The 18910-nt window shown below is 37.3% G+C and overlaps 1 protein-coding gene across 5 annotated transcripts in view; it reads left to right on the top strand.

The window, feature by feature from the left end:
- Positions 1 to 18910, top strand: part of LOC124133593 (procollagen C-endopeptidase enhancer 2-like) — a 229584-nt gene that overhangs the window by 171861 nt on the left and 38813 nt on the right. For all 5 annotated transcript variants that reach the window (XM_046498044.2, XM_046498042.2, XM_046498043.2 and 2 more), the window contains 3 exons: positions 431 to 626; positions 11544 to 11734; positions 15723 to 15896. In XM_046498044.2, coding sequence (XP_046354000.1) covers positions 431 to 626; positions 11544 to 11734; positions 15723 to 15896 — 561 coding nt within the window. The remainder of the gene's footprint in view (positions 1 to 430; positions 627 to 11543; positions 11735 to 15722; positions 15897 to 18910) is intronic.

Below are 18910 nucleotides of genomic sequence, written 5' to 3'. Positions count from 1 at the left end.
TTAACATAGATATCGTACGTAGACAGAGTATACGGACAGTGAGACCAGCACTCCTTGTTGTATCCCCTAAATGAATGCCAGGCAGGGAAACAACAAATACCATCTTTTAATGTCTTTTGCTATGATGCGGCCAAGGATCGAACCAACAACCTTCCGATGTCCAGGCAGATGCCCTGTCCACTAGACCATAGAGGCAGTCTCAGAAAGGGTGAACAGAAACAAAAGATTACAACATTCTTGATCATGAAGCTGTCTGTTCCCCTAATGTTTTATTGAGTTGGCCATATTTGAAATAAAACAGGAGTCCTTCAGACACAGACTTAAAAAATTGTCATCCAATCTTTTTCCAAATATAACCAACAAACCTTTGAGCCAAAGGATACAAAGAATGCTGCTCTGATATGTCTTTTGTTTCCATATTTTTTAACAGGAGAAGAAAATGAGAAGTGTGAATACTCTTTCTCCTATAAGCATTCACAGTCAGGGAAGTTTGCATCCCCAAAGTTCCCGGAGGAGTATCCCGAGCTGATCAAATGTAAATACAAGTTTGAAGCTGCAACAGATGGACGGATTCAGCTGGAATTTGACTATTTTGATCTGGAAGACATGGCAAAAGATGATACATCGTAAGTTTGACCTTTTTTCAGTCATCTTCCCGAGGCAAGGGAGTTAACTGACTATAAAAGTCCAGTTTCCACCCTTACCAAACTTGGCTGGTATCATTGGGTTACATTTTGGCTGGACTAACGAGTCTGTGCATAGTCCAATCAAAATCACATAACAAAATCGACATCCGTTTCATAAACTTCAGTGAAGATTTCGGACGATTGCAGAATTTGCAGAGCATTTTTAATGTCAACTGGGCGACCACAGATATTTTCAAAATATTTTCATGTTTTTAGTCAAGGTGCTCAACTTGTTTGATGCATTTTGTGAAGTAAGACCTGTTTAATTACTATAAATATCATGATTATTGATCAGATCATTTTGACTGGGTACCACCTTTTTGTTTTAAGCAAATGCAAGTGGTATGAGAGGTGGAATTTGATTTTGTCAGTAGGAGGGACATAGAAATAATAATGTCCCCCGCCATGATACTGCTGGAATATTGCTAACTCACAAATGTGAGCACCTTCAGAATGCCCTTAATGCTCTCAATGCTACTGTCAAACCCATTCGACATGCGCATAGTAGGAGGACATCCCCAAATGAAACTCGCTATGACTGTTTAACGAGAAGACTTTGCGTATATTTTAAGTTACGTATGGTATGCATAAATGCTCAGCTTCCAAAATATCAAAACTTTCAGTTGTTTATTTACCTCAAAAGGAAAACACCGCGAGTTAAGAAAGTATCGACCAAATCTATCGGCACATAACTACCAGAAATGACCATTGTTGTCTTTTGGCACTTCACATTGAGCGGCATGCAGTCCGATATTTTCTTTATAATTTTATCATTTTTCATATTTGATCATAATTCTTGATTTGCGGGCCAAAGGAAAACACTCAAGTTCCTTAATTTCTAAAAATTAGCAAATTTAAATGGAATTAATTATAAACAATCTGAATCGTAACATCATCGATTGGATGGAAGTTTTACGATCATGGCAACGGCGATAAACAAACAACTCCACATGCATAGTGATCCCGTAAGACTATTACAATAATTTTGTTACATCTAACTTAATTTTCTAGAGTTATTGACACAGATGAATAAATCTTTGAAAAAGAAATATCTCATTTTTATAGAGTTGCAAATGATTTCGTTTGATAAACTTTCAGACACATTGACAAGCCGACAAACGTAAGTGACACGTTTAGGCGTGGCCTAACTTTGTTTAGTTGAACAAAGTCAACAAACACTGCAAAAAATGACAAATATTGAGTGATAGGCAAAATCTGAACTGATATACATTCTAGGTAAACCATAAACATAATCAAAATACTTGCAATTATAGCTATCATTTCCAAAACTGGGAGCACGTACCGCATGTGACACATGGAAGCAAAATATCCAAAAGGTTACAAGCTGTCATAAAAAAAAATCTGAAATAGAATCAAAGTCAAACGAAAATCATAATATTGTTATTGGTCTGTCATTGCAAGAAGGACAATTCAGAATATTAAGGATTGTATTTAAAACGTTTACTCACCCTCCCCAATCTTCAGAACGGATGAAAATAGGTACACGTCGACTCGATGAATGTAGGGCCTATGTGATTTTGTACCGAAAACAAAATTGTACCCAAAGTACTTGGTGACTTTGTACCCAAGAAAACTTAACTAAATCTGTATGATCATATTTATTTTTTCATGTTCATTGCAAACAATTAATGAGCTGAACTTTATGATAAAACATTACAAAGGCTTACATCAAGTTCATAATATGACTAACCTAAATGTACATGGTCCTTGAGTGTAGTCAGTCCACATTGGCACAACTCAAATTGATTGATTATGATAGGAAAGTAAGAAATTCTTGTCACTGAAGAAGAGGCCAGTAAATTGGTAAACCGTAAGTTAAGGGTAGTGTTGTGGCAGGAAAGTGATAATGAATTAACTTTTTCATACAAAAAGTAATGTGTATATTTGACATTATGATTTCTCATCAGTGGAATTCCTTTTCACATTTTAAACAAGTATTTGTTTACGTAACAAAACTCAGGTAGACAAAAAAACCTCATGTTTTGTCCTAAAAGTTGAAAAAGAAATCTGAAAAGTATGGACACCTCAGAAATGAGAGCTTTTAAAATTTTATTTCTATCAAACTTGTCAGATGGTTTGACTTTGGTCTATCAAAGAAAAATCCTTATAAAATTTAAAAAAAATAGTTTATGACTCAAACCTAAGATTATTCAAGGAAAGACAAATGTGTCTTTTTTATTGCAAATACTTTTGTTTTTTGCAATTCTTGTTTCATTATGGAAAGGGCACTTTTATACACACCATTTGAGGAACTTGTGACACACCAGCTGATAAAGTTAGATACTGTGATTGCATACAAGGGAAAACAGGTTTGCAGCAGTACATGTATGCCAAAATTAACCACATAAGGTGACATAAAGTCAGGGGTAGTGGCTGACAGGATAAAATACATCTGACAAAGGTAATCATGTATACAGGGACATTTCTTTTCACTCCACCCAGAAGGCTGAGACACAAAGAACATAAGGACCTATACTGACTGGATATTCAGAAACCCATCAAAATGATCAAGGGTGTCAGATCCAAAGCTGGTGATGATCTGCATTTATTTTGAATTTTTTACTTCACATTGACTGATAGACGAAAACCTGTTGATCACATTTCACAATGGTTCATGTTCGTTTAGGGGACATGCATGAGCGTCACTGTCACACACCTGAGCATACTGCAACAAACCTATAAAAGTCCGGCCACACTAATTACACATGGGTGGAACCCTGAAAAATTACATAAGATAGGATACATTTTCATTTCTCAAACAGAACAGAAATGCAAGAACTGTCAATGTACGTATACCCCGGTATGTGCCCTATTCCTTTTTCAAAAGATAACATTCTCTTATAAATATATAGCTAACTCACCAGCTTAAGTGCCACCCTGGTTCTTGTGATTAACCAAACAAAAATCTCATGTACTGCTACAAGAAATTAATGTATCGTTTTCATATTACAATTATATTTAAGAATTAGTTTTGGAAACTAACCACATAATACACAAGATTAATGTCCACATGAGTTGTGTATGTATATGTTCATAAGGATCTTATCTATTTTTTTTTATGGAGTACTAAACTTAGATAATGACATCAAATAGTTACTTATTCACGTAATTGATGTTCAGGTGAAAGATAATAATTGTTAAATAAAATATGTTTAAACTGAAGATAATAATTGAAATTTAATCAGTTACACTGTGCTGATGCATTGACCTATATTTAGTATCCATACACATAATCATTGTGGAAAGAAATAGATGCTAAATATAAAAATATAACTTACAGCTGGAAATAATTAAACATTAACAAATCTATCATCAATACGCAATCATGGCGGTCTCTATATTGATGGAATATATTTTAAAATGCTCCGTGAAATTGTTCTAAAATCATGCTAGAATCGATAAATGTATTATAAAAGGAAAATTCTTTTAACTATCCCACACTTAATTAGAAACTAACACTGAAAATATGTATGCATGTAGTATTTTATTGATATATACATCATGCACTTGCATATAATCATATTCGGCATCGCATGAATGCTATTTTGAAACACGTTTTGTCATGCCTATTTTCGCGCACCTGTTGTGGAGGGTGATCATTGCCAATCGAAGATATCTATAGACGTATTGCCTGGGACACAATTATTATAGTGAAAACAAAATCATCAGCATGAACATCACAGAAACATGAATCATATCCCTTTATATTCAACGTAACATGGAATGGTGATCCTTATATATCAACAAAAGTTCAAATAAAAGATACCGAGAAACTTGTGTGTGGCGTGTTGATTCATCTTCTGCCGTTTCCGGGTCAAGGGAGCATGCAAGGTCAGCAGACTACCCCTGTCTGTGACATCACATCCGGTGACCTTTGCTCTTACTGAAATATTGCTGTCAGAATTCATAATCTTTATTTTCTATCGTCATATTAAACAGAAAATGACAAATGAAATATTCTTCAATTGCGAAGATAGTCAACTTTCGCCAAAGCATAAATTTGAAGGAAATGTACACTTTGTTGATATTGAAATAGCAATAAGTTATGCCGAGGTCGGGCGAAGCGCGCCATGTTTGATTTTCGAACTTCTGCTAACATCATGACATGGTATTTGTATTATCTTATATCGTAAATATTCTACCAAAACACTTGAAATTAGAATTGGTGAATATTTATGAGTCATTAATTGTTTCCTGCAAATTCTATAACGTGACACGTTAGATTAACCCGAATGTTTGTAATTTCTGCAACTGACATGATGACCTCGAAAATGAATCGATAACGTTTGGATATTAAATTTACTGAAATGGTTCATAATTTACCATCGCGCTGTTATTTACCAATAAAAAACATCTAATATATACTCAGTTAAAATTAGAATATCCGAGATATGATTACTGAAATCAATTTGCACAAATTTAACGATTTAAAAAGGTTCCTAACATGAAATGTAAACACCTTCAATAACGTAATTCAGGCAAGTTCACGAAAATTTACAAATTTTGTGTTCACTTTGGTCTTAACCTTGGTATGATTGAAAACATCAAGAAATCTTTACATAGTAATGTGTAGTTTTCTATTAGGAATAAATGTTCAAAATATTTCTTCAACTGGCCCTTGTTTATATGAAGCATCGACTGTTTGAAATCGTCCAACCTCTTTACACCGCCTTATGCTAAAACAATGCAGCAGGCTAAAGGTTAAGGAAGCAACCATTGGATTTTCAGGGGGGCCAGGATTGTTTCTGGAAACATGATCATGACCCTGCTTTACTATTGCCTCGCATTGTCAAGGAAAAAAATAGTGTGCCATTTTCTTGCAAACAAGTCCTAAGAATGCAGTTCATTATTTGTTTTTATTTAAAGAAAATGATAATTAAACACCTGTTTATGTTAGAAAAATATTTGAGCTCCTAAACATTAAAAAAGTGCTCAAACCAAACTCCTGGCCCAGACCCATGAAAATCCAAGGGTTTCTCCCTCACCTCTTCTTGGTTGTCTTAAAGGCAATGACTATATGGGTGTGCACTCTACTCAGAGCAGCCTATAAGGAATGCAGATTTAATCATATTAGTCCACAGATTCTTGTAAATCTAGTGGGCGGTCGGGTAGCCTGGTGGTTAAAGCGTTCGCTCGTCACGCCGAATACCCGGGTTCAAGTCCCGACATGGGTACAATGTGTGAAGCCCATTTCTGGTGTCCCCGCTGTGATATTGCTGGAATATTGCTAAAAGTGGCGTAAAACCATACTCACTCACTGTAAATCTAGTAGTTTGAAAATTGATCCAAATAAACACTGGTAGGTACAACATATTAATTTCCACTCATAGACGGTAAAATCAACCCCAGAATCAAGTCCAGAGTCATCACAGTTAGGTGTTAAAACTCATGTGTTGAAGTCTTCCTCAAGCTGGCACGGACATTCAGTCAGGCAAATTTACAATGATAACAAATAATCTACTGAATATCTCCATGAAGACAATGACTCCATGAATGAAACAATAATTAAATATTAGTGTTAATGGTACCCACCTTTCAATGATGGTGTTGAATGTTTTTTTCTGAAAGTGTGTGAGTGAGTGAGTATGGTTTTACACCACTTTTAGCAATATTCCAGCAATATAATGACAGGAGACACCACAAATGGGCTTCACACATTGTACCAATGAGGGGAATCAAACCCGGGTCTTCAGCATGACCAGCAAATGCTTAAACCACTAGGCTACCCCACCACCTGTACAGATTGTACATGTAAATATTTCATTAAGTAAGCCTTAGGTGCTATGTGTTACCAGTATTTGGGTCAGGCAGCTTGTATCCAAGAACAGTTGCTGAGGATGTGCAGCTTCCACTTTTCAACTTAATGCAAACATCATGAAATCTAACAAAAGTTTCATCTTTGTAAAACAGTTGGACACAAATGTATTGCAACAATGTTATTCAATATTATTGAATTTTTAACTTCATAAGTTCAATGTTGCACAATTATTGTTAATTTAGTTAAGGGAGTCACAATTATAATTTTGTTCTCACTATCTGTGCAGAAAACACAGTTTCAGTTTGACTCAAGCTTTGAAACTGTTGACACCAGTGAGCTACAGTGCCGTGGCAGTATTTTAAGACATGCTTTAAATAATACAGCAAACTTGAAGGTGGTTTATAGAGAAGTAGATTTTCAAACTTTTTTTTATGATTTTAATCAATCAAAATGGCTTTCCAAGTTTCATGTCATGATAGTATTTCCCCCTTTTGTGCAAACATGCATCCATGGAAGTGATGTCAGGATCATTGAAGTGAATTTTTAAATTTTCACTATGTCCACAACTGACTCAAAGTCAATAATTATCCAAACCAATCTGATTCATTATCATGACATTTTGTGACACATCTCATTTTTATAATTATTTTACTCCTTCACTCTCTTGACTGCTGTTTCAAAGACGAAGACATCCAATATGAATATTTCTAAATTATTTATCCATTTTCTTGCATTGGTGAAACACATCTATTCACTATTGTTTTTGTATAACATTTGGGAAACAGAAAGACAGGGTGAAGGCCGTGTGTCTTCCATGCACTGGGTAGTGCTGGGTGAACAGACTTACTGAGAATATCAGTAAATTCAAACTATGATTCATCTCCCTTGCTACGTAAACATGATTGGACTGAAATAATTGAAATTGTTTGTAAAGTAAACAATCTTTGAAATGTGCAAAACCAAAGAATTTTGCTCTGTTTGTCTGTTCCAAAGAATAGGGCTGCAACGACTACACTATGAGGCGAATACAATTCGTATCACGAATATTGGGAAACGAATACGAATATTAATTCACGAATACAATAACAAGTCCGCAGTTGATTGATAAATATTCGGTTCTTGTGGCCACGAATAACGAATTCAATTCATGAATGGATACAGTTTGATTCACCGAATGCGCGAGTGAATTGTAACAGCTCTACCACAAAGAAACTTGTTTGTCACTTACAAATAGATCCCGTTCTGTAGCCACCTTTAAATATTCATTTGTCTTCATTTTTAGCAAAAGTTATTTTGTTTCTTTTTCATTAATAATATTTTAAACTAAAAACAGATCAATTTTTTGGTAATTGTGATTTCCACAATTGTGTTCCTAGCCTGATTTGTTAGTATGACATTATGCTATATTTAGCATAGTGTGATTTCTCTCAATCCTGCAATTGATTGATGTCTAGCCCAATTTTCTCAATACAAGTCTATTTCATCTAAATATGATAGGAACCGCCACCGGTTTCAATTTGGAAATCCCATCTGTGCGTCTGTAGGGACAATATACAGATAGAGATTCCACAATTATTAGGGGGCACGGGTGGCCAAGTAGTCAAAGGCCCCGCGGTTCGCTGTGCAGAGATGCGCCCCTTTGGCAGCCAGAAACCTATGATTGTGGGTTTGAATCCTTGTTCACCCCGATTATGTTTCTAGGTTTGTCAGCACCATACCCATGCTTGTTGGTTACACCGAAGTGGTAAACGTCTGAGACCTGCATCGCTTCGGGCTTTCTTCCCACATTAAGCTGACACGCCATGATATAACTGGAATACTGTTAAAAGTGGCATTAAACCCAACTCACTCACAATTATTATGTTAATATTCCACTTGTAGAAATGACAAGGCAATCACATGAAAGTGACACATTGAAAACCCTTTCCACAATCAAAGAAATATTGATATGTAAATAAAAGCGGAAAAAATGTGTCAATTATCATAAGAAATCTCTGCTAAAAGCAGAGTCCATGGTACAATTTCGACTTTATCATTAGCGTCCATTTATGAATCACTTTCAAATAGTGATGATACCAGGAAAGGTCAGCATATCCAGTCCCACCAGTGACACCAATCACAAACACATGCAAAGACAAGTCAAGTATTCAACAAGGGGACATCAAAAAATGATGGTGCAAGTCAAAATAGAGAATTGCATTAGACATTATTTTGGTCACTGATGCAGCAAATTTGAAAATACCCCCCACATACATGTCTGCTTAAAAATCCTTTCATTCCTGACCCTAACTTCTGTGCCCATACTTCTGTATGGTATTACCATAATTTCTTGTGTACAATACATATCAATCAGCAATTATGAATATGAAACATTACAATACCATGCAGCTTAAAACATAATAACTTGCAACAGTCATCTAACAACAACTGTGAGCGAAAGTATGATATATGTGATATATTTATTTGTTCTCATTCAATCCAGATTCATTTAAGGAGTCTATAGTGAAAATGTGAATATTTTTGCTGTAAATATAAGCGATCAGATCACTCACAATTTTAAATTAAATTACAGTTAAATTATTTAAATGTATTTAAGACTTAAAGCAGATATATTCTGAACACTTTTTATTGGAAAATAGTAAAAAATGATGGGACTAATTTGGCTTTATTTCACTACAAGATGCGATCTTAGCGCTAAGATGATTGTAACTCCCATACCTTAACATAGACAGTCAATTAGGACAGTCATGGCGCTAAGGTTGTTTTGTACAACAGCACCCAGGTTTGTTGACTAGTTTCATGCTAGTGATAATGTTTTCACTTTGGATGATTCATTGTCTGCAAATGTAGCGGCCATAAAATTTCCGAGTCCCATGATGGGATTCGAACCACGGACCTTCTGATCAGAGGTCGGATGCCTTGTCCATATGACCAAAGAGGTTAACCCCGTCAGCAAGCTGACAAGGTAAGGATGTCATCTGTGGGATGACTCCACGCCCTGCTACATACTCCCACGTCAATAGAAGGCACGTCCCGGGCTGCATAGTAGGGTACTGAGGCTTATTTTGCTCAAATTTAATATGAACATGCTCAGCCCCACGTTGGGCGCCAATGTAGCGGCCATAAAATTTCCGAGTCCCGTGATGGGATTCGAACCATGGACCTTCTGATCCGAGGTCGGACACGTGACCACATGACCCAAGAGGTTAACCCCATCAGCAAGCTGACAAGGTAAGGATGTCATCTGTGGGATGACTCCACGCCCTGCTACACAAACATAATGCACAGCTTTTGTGTTAAAGTGTAAATAACACACTAGAAAATATGGTAAAACGAGAATGCTTTTGCACCGAATGACCTAAGACTAAGAGTAGCTGTGAAATGAAGGGCTCCTCGCATGGTTACTTTTGCTGAAGGGAAGGTCTGGTCTGACACATTCCGTGATTCAAGCAGCAGGGGAAAGCTGGAATGACAATTCTTCTAATATTTATCATCAGGGACCATCGCAGAGTAATGGGGAAATGTTAATAGGTTTGTCTGTAAGTGTGATTGTTGTGTCATCTTCCCAAGCTCACTCAGACGTATCGATCCCTGCTGCCCTCATCCGAGAACCTTGTCAGCTGGTCTGATAAAATGCTTCACCAGTACTGCTTGGCGTTTTGACATTTTGATATGTTCCAGATACTTTGTGATGGTGCACTGTTGCATATATAGTTAGATATATATAGAATACTAAACAACCACTTGAGTGAGTACGTAGTTGTGGTGTCAGATAAGCAAAAGCAAAAGCAAGTCAGATACCAGAACTGGTCACAAGTTTCATAAAATTGTATTACATGTGAGAGAGCTTAGTATTTTATTACTAATATTTCTCAAGTTGCATTTGAGATGATGCAAGTATACATATATGGATGTGATTAAAGTAGATAAAAATACTTCAATTTTTTTTGTAAGCAATCATCCTCCATCACTGACACTAAAACAGATAATAATTAGGAGAAAACATACTGTGTTTTTAATGTAAACAATTTTAGCTGTAAATGTGACATCACTAAGTATATTTTTAACGAAATGTGCGGCCAAACTTCAAGCTCCTTGATGTCCCTAAAATTTGAAATATACTGTTATTAATATTATGTGCCCAAAATGAATTGCCATCGACATTTTGAATATTGGATGAACTGTAACTTTGCATTTTGTTACCTACAATGATTTCCTTATTTCAAAATGCCTGACAATGATTCTGAACGAAGTCCTTTTCTATAAATATTCAAACAGAAGTTGTTATTGTGATTTAAAACCTCTTAAATGACCAATCAGTATCAAATATTTCCCAGAGTTAAACATTTAAATAATGAGATGATAATATTGCAGTGTCGAGACGCTGAGTATGTAAATGTGTAACTCCAATCATCCCATCTGACAAGGAACATGACAGCAGCTTTCGGCACAGGACACGAAATAAGCCGGCTCTTGGTTTGAATTTGATTCTGCATCTAGGAACAAATTCATGCATGGTTTTCAAGAGCTTTATCGTTGCTTTTCTGTGTCAAGATATAATATTCATAGTTTTGGGCCAGGGACTTTAAAACTGCGCCCCACTGAGTTGCAAAACGAATATATTTCGTAACTATATTCTTTACTTATAAGCTGCAAAATTTCTGCACTTGTACACAGATGTAATTCAAAATTAACATACGTTTTTTATTAGTTTTGACAAAGTCAGTAGTGGTACTATTGTGTCACTGGATTTTCTGGTTCATCGATCACATGATTGTCTGGTCTGTTTACAGGCTGACGTCTCATGGCAGGAGTACAGCTGTGGTGCATCAGGCAATAAATACTTACGTTGTTATGCAAATTGTATGAATGGCGGCTGCTACCAGTAGGGCAGGTCATGCTTTCTCTTTTTGCGAACACCTGGTGTCAACACTGAGATTCAGTGACCCATTCACATTGTTTCCACAGCGTTGCCGTTAACGCCAAATGGAATCTTGTTTGGCAAAAATATCTAGGCTGGTTATTCTCTTGCATTGACAGTTTATATTTATATTTATTGTAAACTTCTTGTGTTACAGATGCCGGTTCGACTACATCGATGTGTTTAACGTTGATGAGATGGGATATATGTCTCTTGTAGACCGATACTGTGGTTCCAAAAACCCAGAACCAATCACGTCAGCTCAGTCCACCATTGAGATTATATTTGTATCGGACTATACAAAAACAGCAAAAGGATTTATGGGACATTATAAATTTCTGGATGATAGTAAGTATGATGTATTTATAACTAGATTTGTGAAGAATATTTTTAGGGTGATGGATAGGGTTTGGGTCTGATAAATTTGTAATCTTACCGTTGTTCTATGTATGACAGGATTGATACAGAAATGATGTCTGTTCTTGACTTCAATATGATGCTGGGTGCTGACAAGTTTGAATTAGTTCCTGCCTGCTGAGATTAGTGAGGGAAAGAAATCTGGTTATTTTGAAAATAAGTAAGCTGCTGAAGAGAAATATTTCCTAATTATTGACTTAATGTTCTTTTTAAAAATTATGAAAGACAGCATTTTATTTTGAAAAACTTTATAGTAGACATGTGGAGGACATTTCCAAATTTGACGCATCAGTGACAAAAATGATGTCTGATGCAATTCCCTTGTTTTTTCTGGTGGACAATTAAAATCCTACTGTGAGTTAGTAAGTATGGTTTTATGCCCCTTTTAGCAATATTCCAGCAATATATCATGGCAGGGGACACCATAAATGGGCTTCACACATTGTACCCATGTGGGGAATCAAACCCAGGTCTTCAATGTGACGAGCAAACGGTTTATGCAATAGGCCACTCCAACGCCCCTCCTACCAAGAAAATAAGAAAATGATGACATGATGACAGGATGATGCATGCATAGGCGGATCCAGAGAGGTTCCAGGGGGTCCTGACCCCACCCCCCACCCCCTTTTGAAAACCTAATGTAGTTAGTATGTTGTAGGCAGTAAAATTAACGGAGGGAGGATTTTGATATTTTGGACCCCTCCCTTTCAATAATGCTGGATGACATGGGCATACTTTTTTCTGTGTATAGGTCACAGAGATATGCTTTTATGTTCATTTTGATTAAGCTTTTTTATAATGCATATTGATCATCAAAACTGACCAAAGGTTTGTAGGTTATAACAACTAGAGGAATTTCAAAGGCCTTTCTTGTGATGAAGATATATATGTTAGATTGAACAGCTAGATGACAAAGAACATGAATACATTGATGACAAAATACAGCAATTTCAGGTAGAAAATGTTTTCAACCCTACTCAGGCACCCAGTCTTAGACCCCAGACATATGACTTAGGAGACGCGTGTGATATTGGGGTTAGAGGATTCAACCACAGGAGCAGAAGCTGCAATCATAAAATGAAATAAGAATGGTCAAAAATCTGTTGTAATTTGCCCAACGACATCCTCTTAGATGGATTAGAAATAGATACAAAATTAAATCAACTACAGTCACACACCGATGTGTCAAAGTTGAAGGACATACATAAATACTTTGAGTTACCCAAAGTTCGAAACAACCAAAAATGAAGAATAAAGAAGGAATATGCAGGGACCAAAATTTTTCTTTGAGACAATGTAAGTTTGACACATCAGTTCAACACAACGGTGTTCGACTGGAGTTACTTCTGAATTACTAATTTATCAGATGCCTGGTATGTAGTCTCGAACCCCTGTAAAAAAACATCTTCCCAGAAAACATACTTACACATGTTGCTGTGAAAATATAGCAGTTGCTGTCAAACAGTAAACATTTATCTATTCCCACTAAACCACCCAAGCCATGCCAGGTAAAACATAAAAAGTATTCAGCTACCAAAAAATATGTATATATTCGTTCATTCGTTCGTTCGTTCGTTCGTTCGTTCGTTCGTTCGTTCGTTCGTCGTTCGTTCGTCTGTACGTCCGTTCGTTTGGCCGGCCAGCCGTTCATTCATCCATCAATTCGTTCATCCGTCAGTCAGTCCTTCTGTTCGTTCATCCATTCGTTCGTTCATTCCTTCAACTTACCCTTGTTAACTGATTAACAACACTCTGTAAACCATACACTATAAAGGTATGGCCTCAGCCTTTGTAGTGGTAGTTTATAGAGTTAAGACAGGGTGTCTTGTTGGATGTCTGGCTGGGTGTCTTGTTCAGTATTGACTGATGGCATGTGTAATTAGTACTGAAGAACTGGTTATTGAACAACAGTGGAGATTGTATTACACAAGCAATAGCATGTAATTACTCGTCTATATCTCTCCACATCACTTCCATGACTTTTCAAATGAGATAGTTACAGTTAGTATTGTTTGAAGCCTGACACCCAGCCTTAAGCTGTTGTTGGAAGTTTAAAGTTTAAGAACACGCAGACTTGACGCTTTTTAAAATTTACTTAATGTAATATACCAACCAGGCAACAATACTGAGAAGTTAGTTGAAAAAAGTGAGTTGGGTTTAACGCTGCTTTTATCCGTATTCCAGTTATATCGCGGCGTGTCAGTTTAATGTGGGAGGATGCAGGTCTCAGACGTTTACCACTTCGGTGAAACCCACGAGCACGGGTATGGTGCTGACAAACCTAGAAACATAATCGGGGCAAATCGGGATTCGAACCCACAATCATAGGTTTCTGGCGTGCCCAAGGGACGCAACTCTGCACAGTGAATCACAGCGCCTCGGACAACTGGGCCACCTGTGCCCCTTAGTTGGAAAGAGGGAAGGAAGGGGAAATATAGTTTGACTGTTAGATATTACAGTTTTCACATTATCATTGTCTACATTGTCCATATATATACTAGGGGTGTCACAATAAATCGAAATATCAATCTATTGCTATTGGTAAGCACTTAAAGTCAATAAATCTGAGTCAATGATGATATGGTGAACTTGGTGTGTCAATCTGACACACATGGGCACACCACTCTCGTCCTGGAACATGCATGTAAACTTGTGATTAGGCACCTTCAATCAGTGGAGGAATTTGTTTCCAAAGTTCACTGGCCAGGAGGACTTGTGAACGAAAAATGTTGCAAGCCCTCATAATATTTTACTAGCCCTATTTTATGGCTATAACTTACATATTTTGTGTATTTTGTGTGTTTGTGGTTGTTCTTAAACTATCACACACATTGTAAACCCTGCAATTAAAATAACATGATATCAGAATATATAATGTGTAGTAATTTAAAACAGCAGTTTAAGATACTATTTTTTCTGATCATTGCATCAAAATTTGTTTCCGTCATTTGGTATGTTAGGTATGTGCCACTGGTAGATTGGGAGAAACGTGTAGATGTGTGATTGCTATTTCCGGCTTAGTTTACAGGACAATACACACGATCATCTTTATCCCTGCATATAAAATAATGCATAGCATAACAAGAAATTGAAATGGTAAAGCTATCATGTCTGGTGATGTTTAATTGCAAATTTCACATTTTCATTGACAAAGTTTGTATAGCGTTGTTCATTCACCTACGATACGATATAATTGTTTTATCAACAGAAAAAGAATTTGATGTAAGGTGACCTTTACGTAAGCTAACCCTTTCTACAGAATCTATTTTCTGGTCTTCAAATTCAGCTTATCTACGGTCATGTATGGTACAGATCACAATTGTGTAACTTCTTTTGCAACATGGGCCACAACCTTGCAGCCGTTTACCCTACACACAGCTTCTATATCAGGCAATGGCAGTGTTCACTCAGAGGTCAGGCACAGAGCAGGGATCATTGGACTTCCATGAGTTTTACATGGGCTCGTGTCATTAGCTGACTGAATCAAGACGTGCATCGTTACTGCACTGTATAATGGTTTTATGTTTTAATGGATGGAGGAAAAACCTGTGAAGTATTAACGATGGTGATTGAGTTGCATGTCAGAAAACTCTTTGAGAACCTTCAGAGCAGATGTTGTTGGTGTGCCAACAAATTATTTAAACCACAACTTCTCAAAATCATTGTAATGATTGAAATCCCATTGCGCTAACAAGACTTAGCAATCAAAAAATTTTAGTTAAACTTTGATATAAACACGACACAAACCTTTCAATAATGAACCATGAGTCCCACCTCAACTTCAGATTGGTATCAATGATTGAAATCTGTTTGGGCCAAACAAGACTTAGAAATGAAAAAAATATTTCAATTTTCAAGTTAAAGCGTCAAAAACCTTCCCATAATGAACTATGCAATGAGTGTCCTCCCTCCACTTCAGATTGGTACCCCTTTGGTCCGAACACAGTGAGTCTGACCGGCTATGGGGGTATTATCGCCTCCCCCCAGTTCCCGGGCCCCTACCCCGGAGTCACGGAAAACACCTGGCAGATCAAGGTCAAGGAAGGGCAGCTGGTGCTGGTCCATCTGATGGCCATGGACATGGGACCCACATGTAAGTAGAACAATGTGCACACTTGTCTCCCTTACTTCTACCACGATCTGCCAATCTCATTTAGCTTATAATAATACGTCTCTGCACGAAGATCAGACAAATCGCGATGTTGCATCAGATGAACTTTCTTATCAGTTAATCAGCGTCCAGGATTCTCAGTTTGTGGTATCAACATGTGAAGTGTTCAGAGCAGCATATCTGCTTGCTGTATCTTGAAAACAAACAATAATGGGCAGTTCTGAATGCAATATAATAATGGCAATGCTATTATGTTGTGGATATTGTTATGGATTATATTTTTCTGAGCTCCAAATCAAGGTGGTACAGAAATGAAACTCATTGGTTAAGACATCTGCTTGGCTCCAGAACCTATGCACCCTTCAACTAAATGATGCTGTGCAGAGTTGCATCCTTTAGGCATGTCAGGACCTATGATTGTGGGTTTGAATCCTAGATTCTATCTGATTATATAGATTTGTCAGCACCATCTCTGTGTTTGTGGTTTTCACAAAGTTGTAAATGTCTCATACCTACATGTGTGAAGTCAATTTCTGTTGTCCTCGCCGTGATATAGCTGGAATATTGCTAAAAGTGGCGTGAAACCATACTCACTCACTCACTCACTCACTCACTCACTCACTCACTCACTCACTCACTCACCCAACCACTCAAACACCCACCCACCCGCCCACTCACTCACTCACTCACTCACTCACTCACTCACTCACTCACTCACTCACTCACTCACTCACTTCGAGCTTTCCTCACACATCAACCTGACATGCCATGACATACCTGAAATATTTTTCAAAGCAGCATTTAACGCAATACACTAACTCACACATGAATGTCAACTCACAGCTGTTGCAGCTGGTCGTGCAATGGGAAATCACCGATCCCTATATATATTAACAGTATGTCGATAATCACTTATCTCCTAATTCACCAGTAATTGAGCCATATCACAGATGTTGGTAATAGCCAGTGGTTTTACGGATATGGAACCACCCACAGCACCTGCCGAAGCAGGTCACATGATGTAACCACCTGGTCGATTTGTAGCTAACTTTCATGACAAGTACGAGGTGCTGGGGACCTCTCACCAGACACAGATTCCCTATGGTGTACTGCCACCAGCAAAGTCCTGATTGTGTTCAAAAGCCAGAATAAATATTTCAAAAATAATCTATTCACACCAATTGTAACCTCATGCATTATGATTGGAATATCAGACTAATACTGGTCCTACGAGTCCAGGATGTCAATATGTAATTTGAAATTCAGGTAGGGTTACAAATTTGTCATCAGTCATGTGAAATAAGTTGTCAATATGTTGCTGGACAGACAGGGTAGAGACATGGATAATCACTGGCTGCTTAATTTTCTTCACAAGCATGAGGAACGAGGGACTTGCTCTGTTCTTTAATTCCCCTTAAGTATATATCAAGATTATAAGCTGAGTGTGACCTTGGGTAATAAATATAAAACAAATATTATCCACATCTTTAGGGAGCAAACATATATTTGTTGTTCCTATCTTGACAAGACAGATTCTCTCAACAGATCTCTTGACTGACTACAGTTTTTCTCTCTTTTTCGGCCAGGACTCACAGAACTTAATGTCAGTGAGAAATAAAAATTATTGGCCAAATATTGTAGCAGTCATTTCATTTTTAAGTCCTTTGCTGAGATTTGAACCACAGACCTTCTGATCCAAGGTCATACACCTTGTCCACTGGACCAATATGGTTAATCCCTCAAAAGCTGAGAAGGTAAGGTTGGTTGGTTGGTTGTTGTTTAATGCCGCACTCAGAAATATTCCAGCTATTTGACAGTGGTCTGTAAATAATCGAGTCTGGACCAGACAATCCAGTGATTGACAACATGTGCATCGATCCACGCAATTGGGACCGATGACATGCATCAACGAAGTCAGCGAGCCTGACCACCCGATCCCGTTTTTCGCCTTTTACGACAAGCATAGTCGCTTTTTATGGTAAACATGGGTTGCTGAAGACCTATTCTATCCCGGATCTTCATGGGTCGGAGAAGGTAAGAATGTCATCTGGAATGACTCCTCGACTTGCTGCTTATGTCGAAAGTCAATGCGAAAGTACGAGAGAGTACAACAGTCATTGTGCTATGAGTCCATCTTTCCACTACTCCTTGTTAATACTGACTGCACAACAGCCTCAGCATATATTTCATGAAGTATTATCAAGCCAAACTATTTACGCAATGACAAATGTCCATAAAGATTGATGTGATAGAAAGTGATGCAGTAGGTCTCCAGCATACTACTGACTCGATCCAATTATCTCAGTGTTAGTATATCGTCTACTACAACATGGGGAGCAGGTCCTATTGATTGCCAGACACTGCTGATGTGTTTTTGTCTACAAAGTGCTCTAAAGTACACACAAGTGGCAAATTGGTCACAATGCGAACGTAACTTTGTATGAAGAACTAACTCGTGGAAGCGTCAGAAAAAACCTGTATGCATCATTCTTAAACTCTTAAAGTGCATTTTGTTCTATGAGTTTGAGGTATTTGTGTCATCTAAGGGGCAGGATTTTGCTTATGAGAGTTGTGTCCCTTAGTTGTGCCAGGAAGCTGTGAACATGGTTCCAAACCAGTTCGCCCTGATAATGTTTCTAGGTTTGTCAGCACCATGCTTATTCTCATGGTTAATGCCTAACACCTACACCACTCGTTGTTTTTCTGTAACATGACATGTATATGAACTTCTGTTCACAGCAGTGTTAAACCCAACTTCCTCACTTATGGACACAATATGGCATTGAAGCAACCCTTTATCCTTGCACACTTAAGCACAGGACAAAGAAAATATTTATTTTGTTCATTTCTATGTAGAACACAGACTGAAGTTTTGAAAGATTTGTAAATCAGGTAATTAGCAAAAAAGGCCCGAAAGCTATATTTTGTATGAGGTTAATATAAGTTTATCAGAAATAAAATACTGAAAGAATCAACAATTGAGTGCTTGAGAGTAT

The sequence above is a fragment of the Haliotis rufescens genome, unplaced genomic scaffold (assembly GCF_023055435.1).
Source record: "Haliotis rufescens isolate VD_foot unplaced genomic scaffold, xgHalRufe1.0.p SCAF_5, whole genome shotgun sequence".
NCBI lineage: Eukaryota > Metazoa > Mollusca > Gastropoda > Lepetellida > Haliotidae > Haliotis > Haliotis rufescens.
The sequence above is the reverse complement of the archived record's forward strand: the minus strand, read 5'-3'. Positions and strand labels throughout refer to the sequence as shown.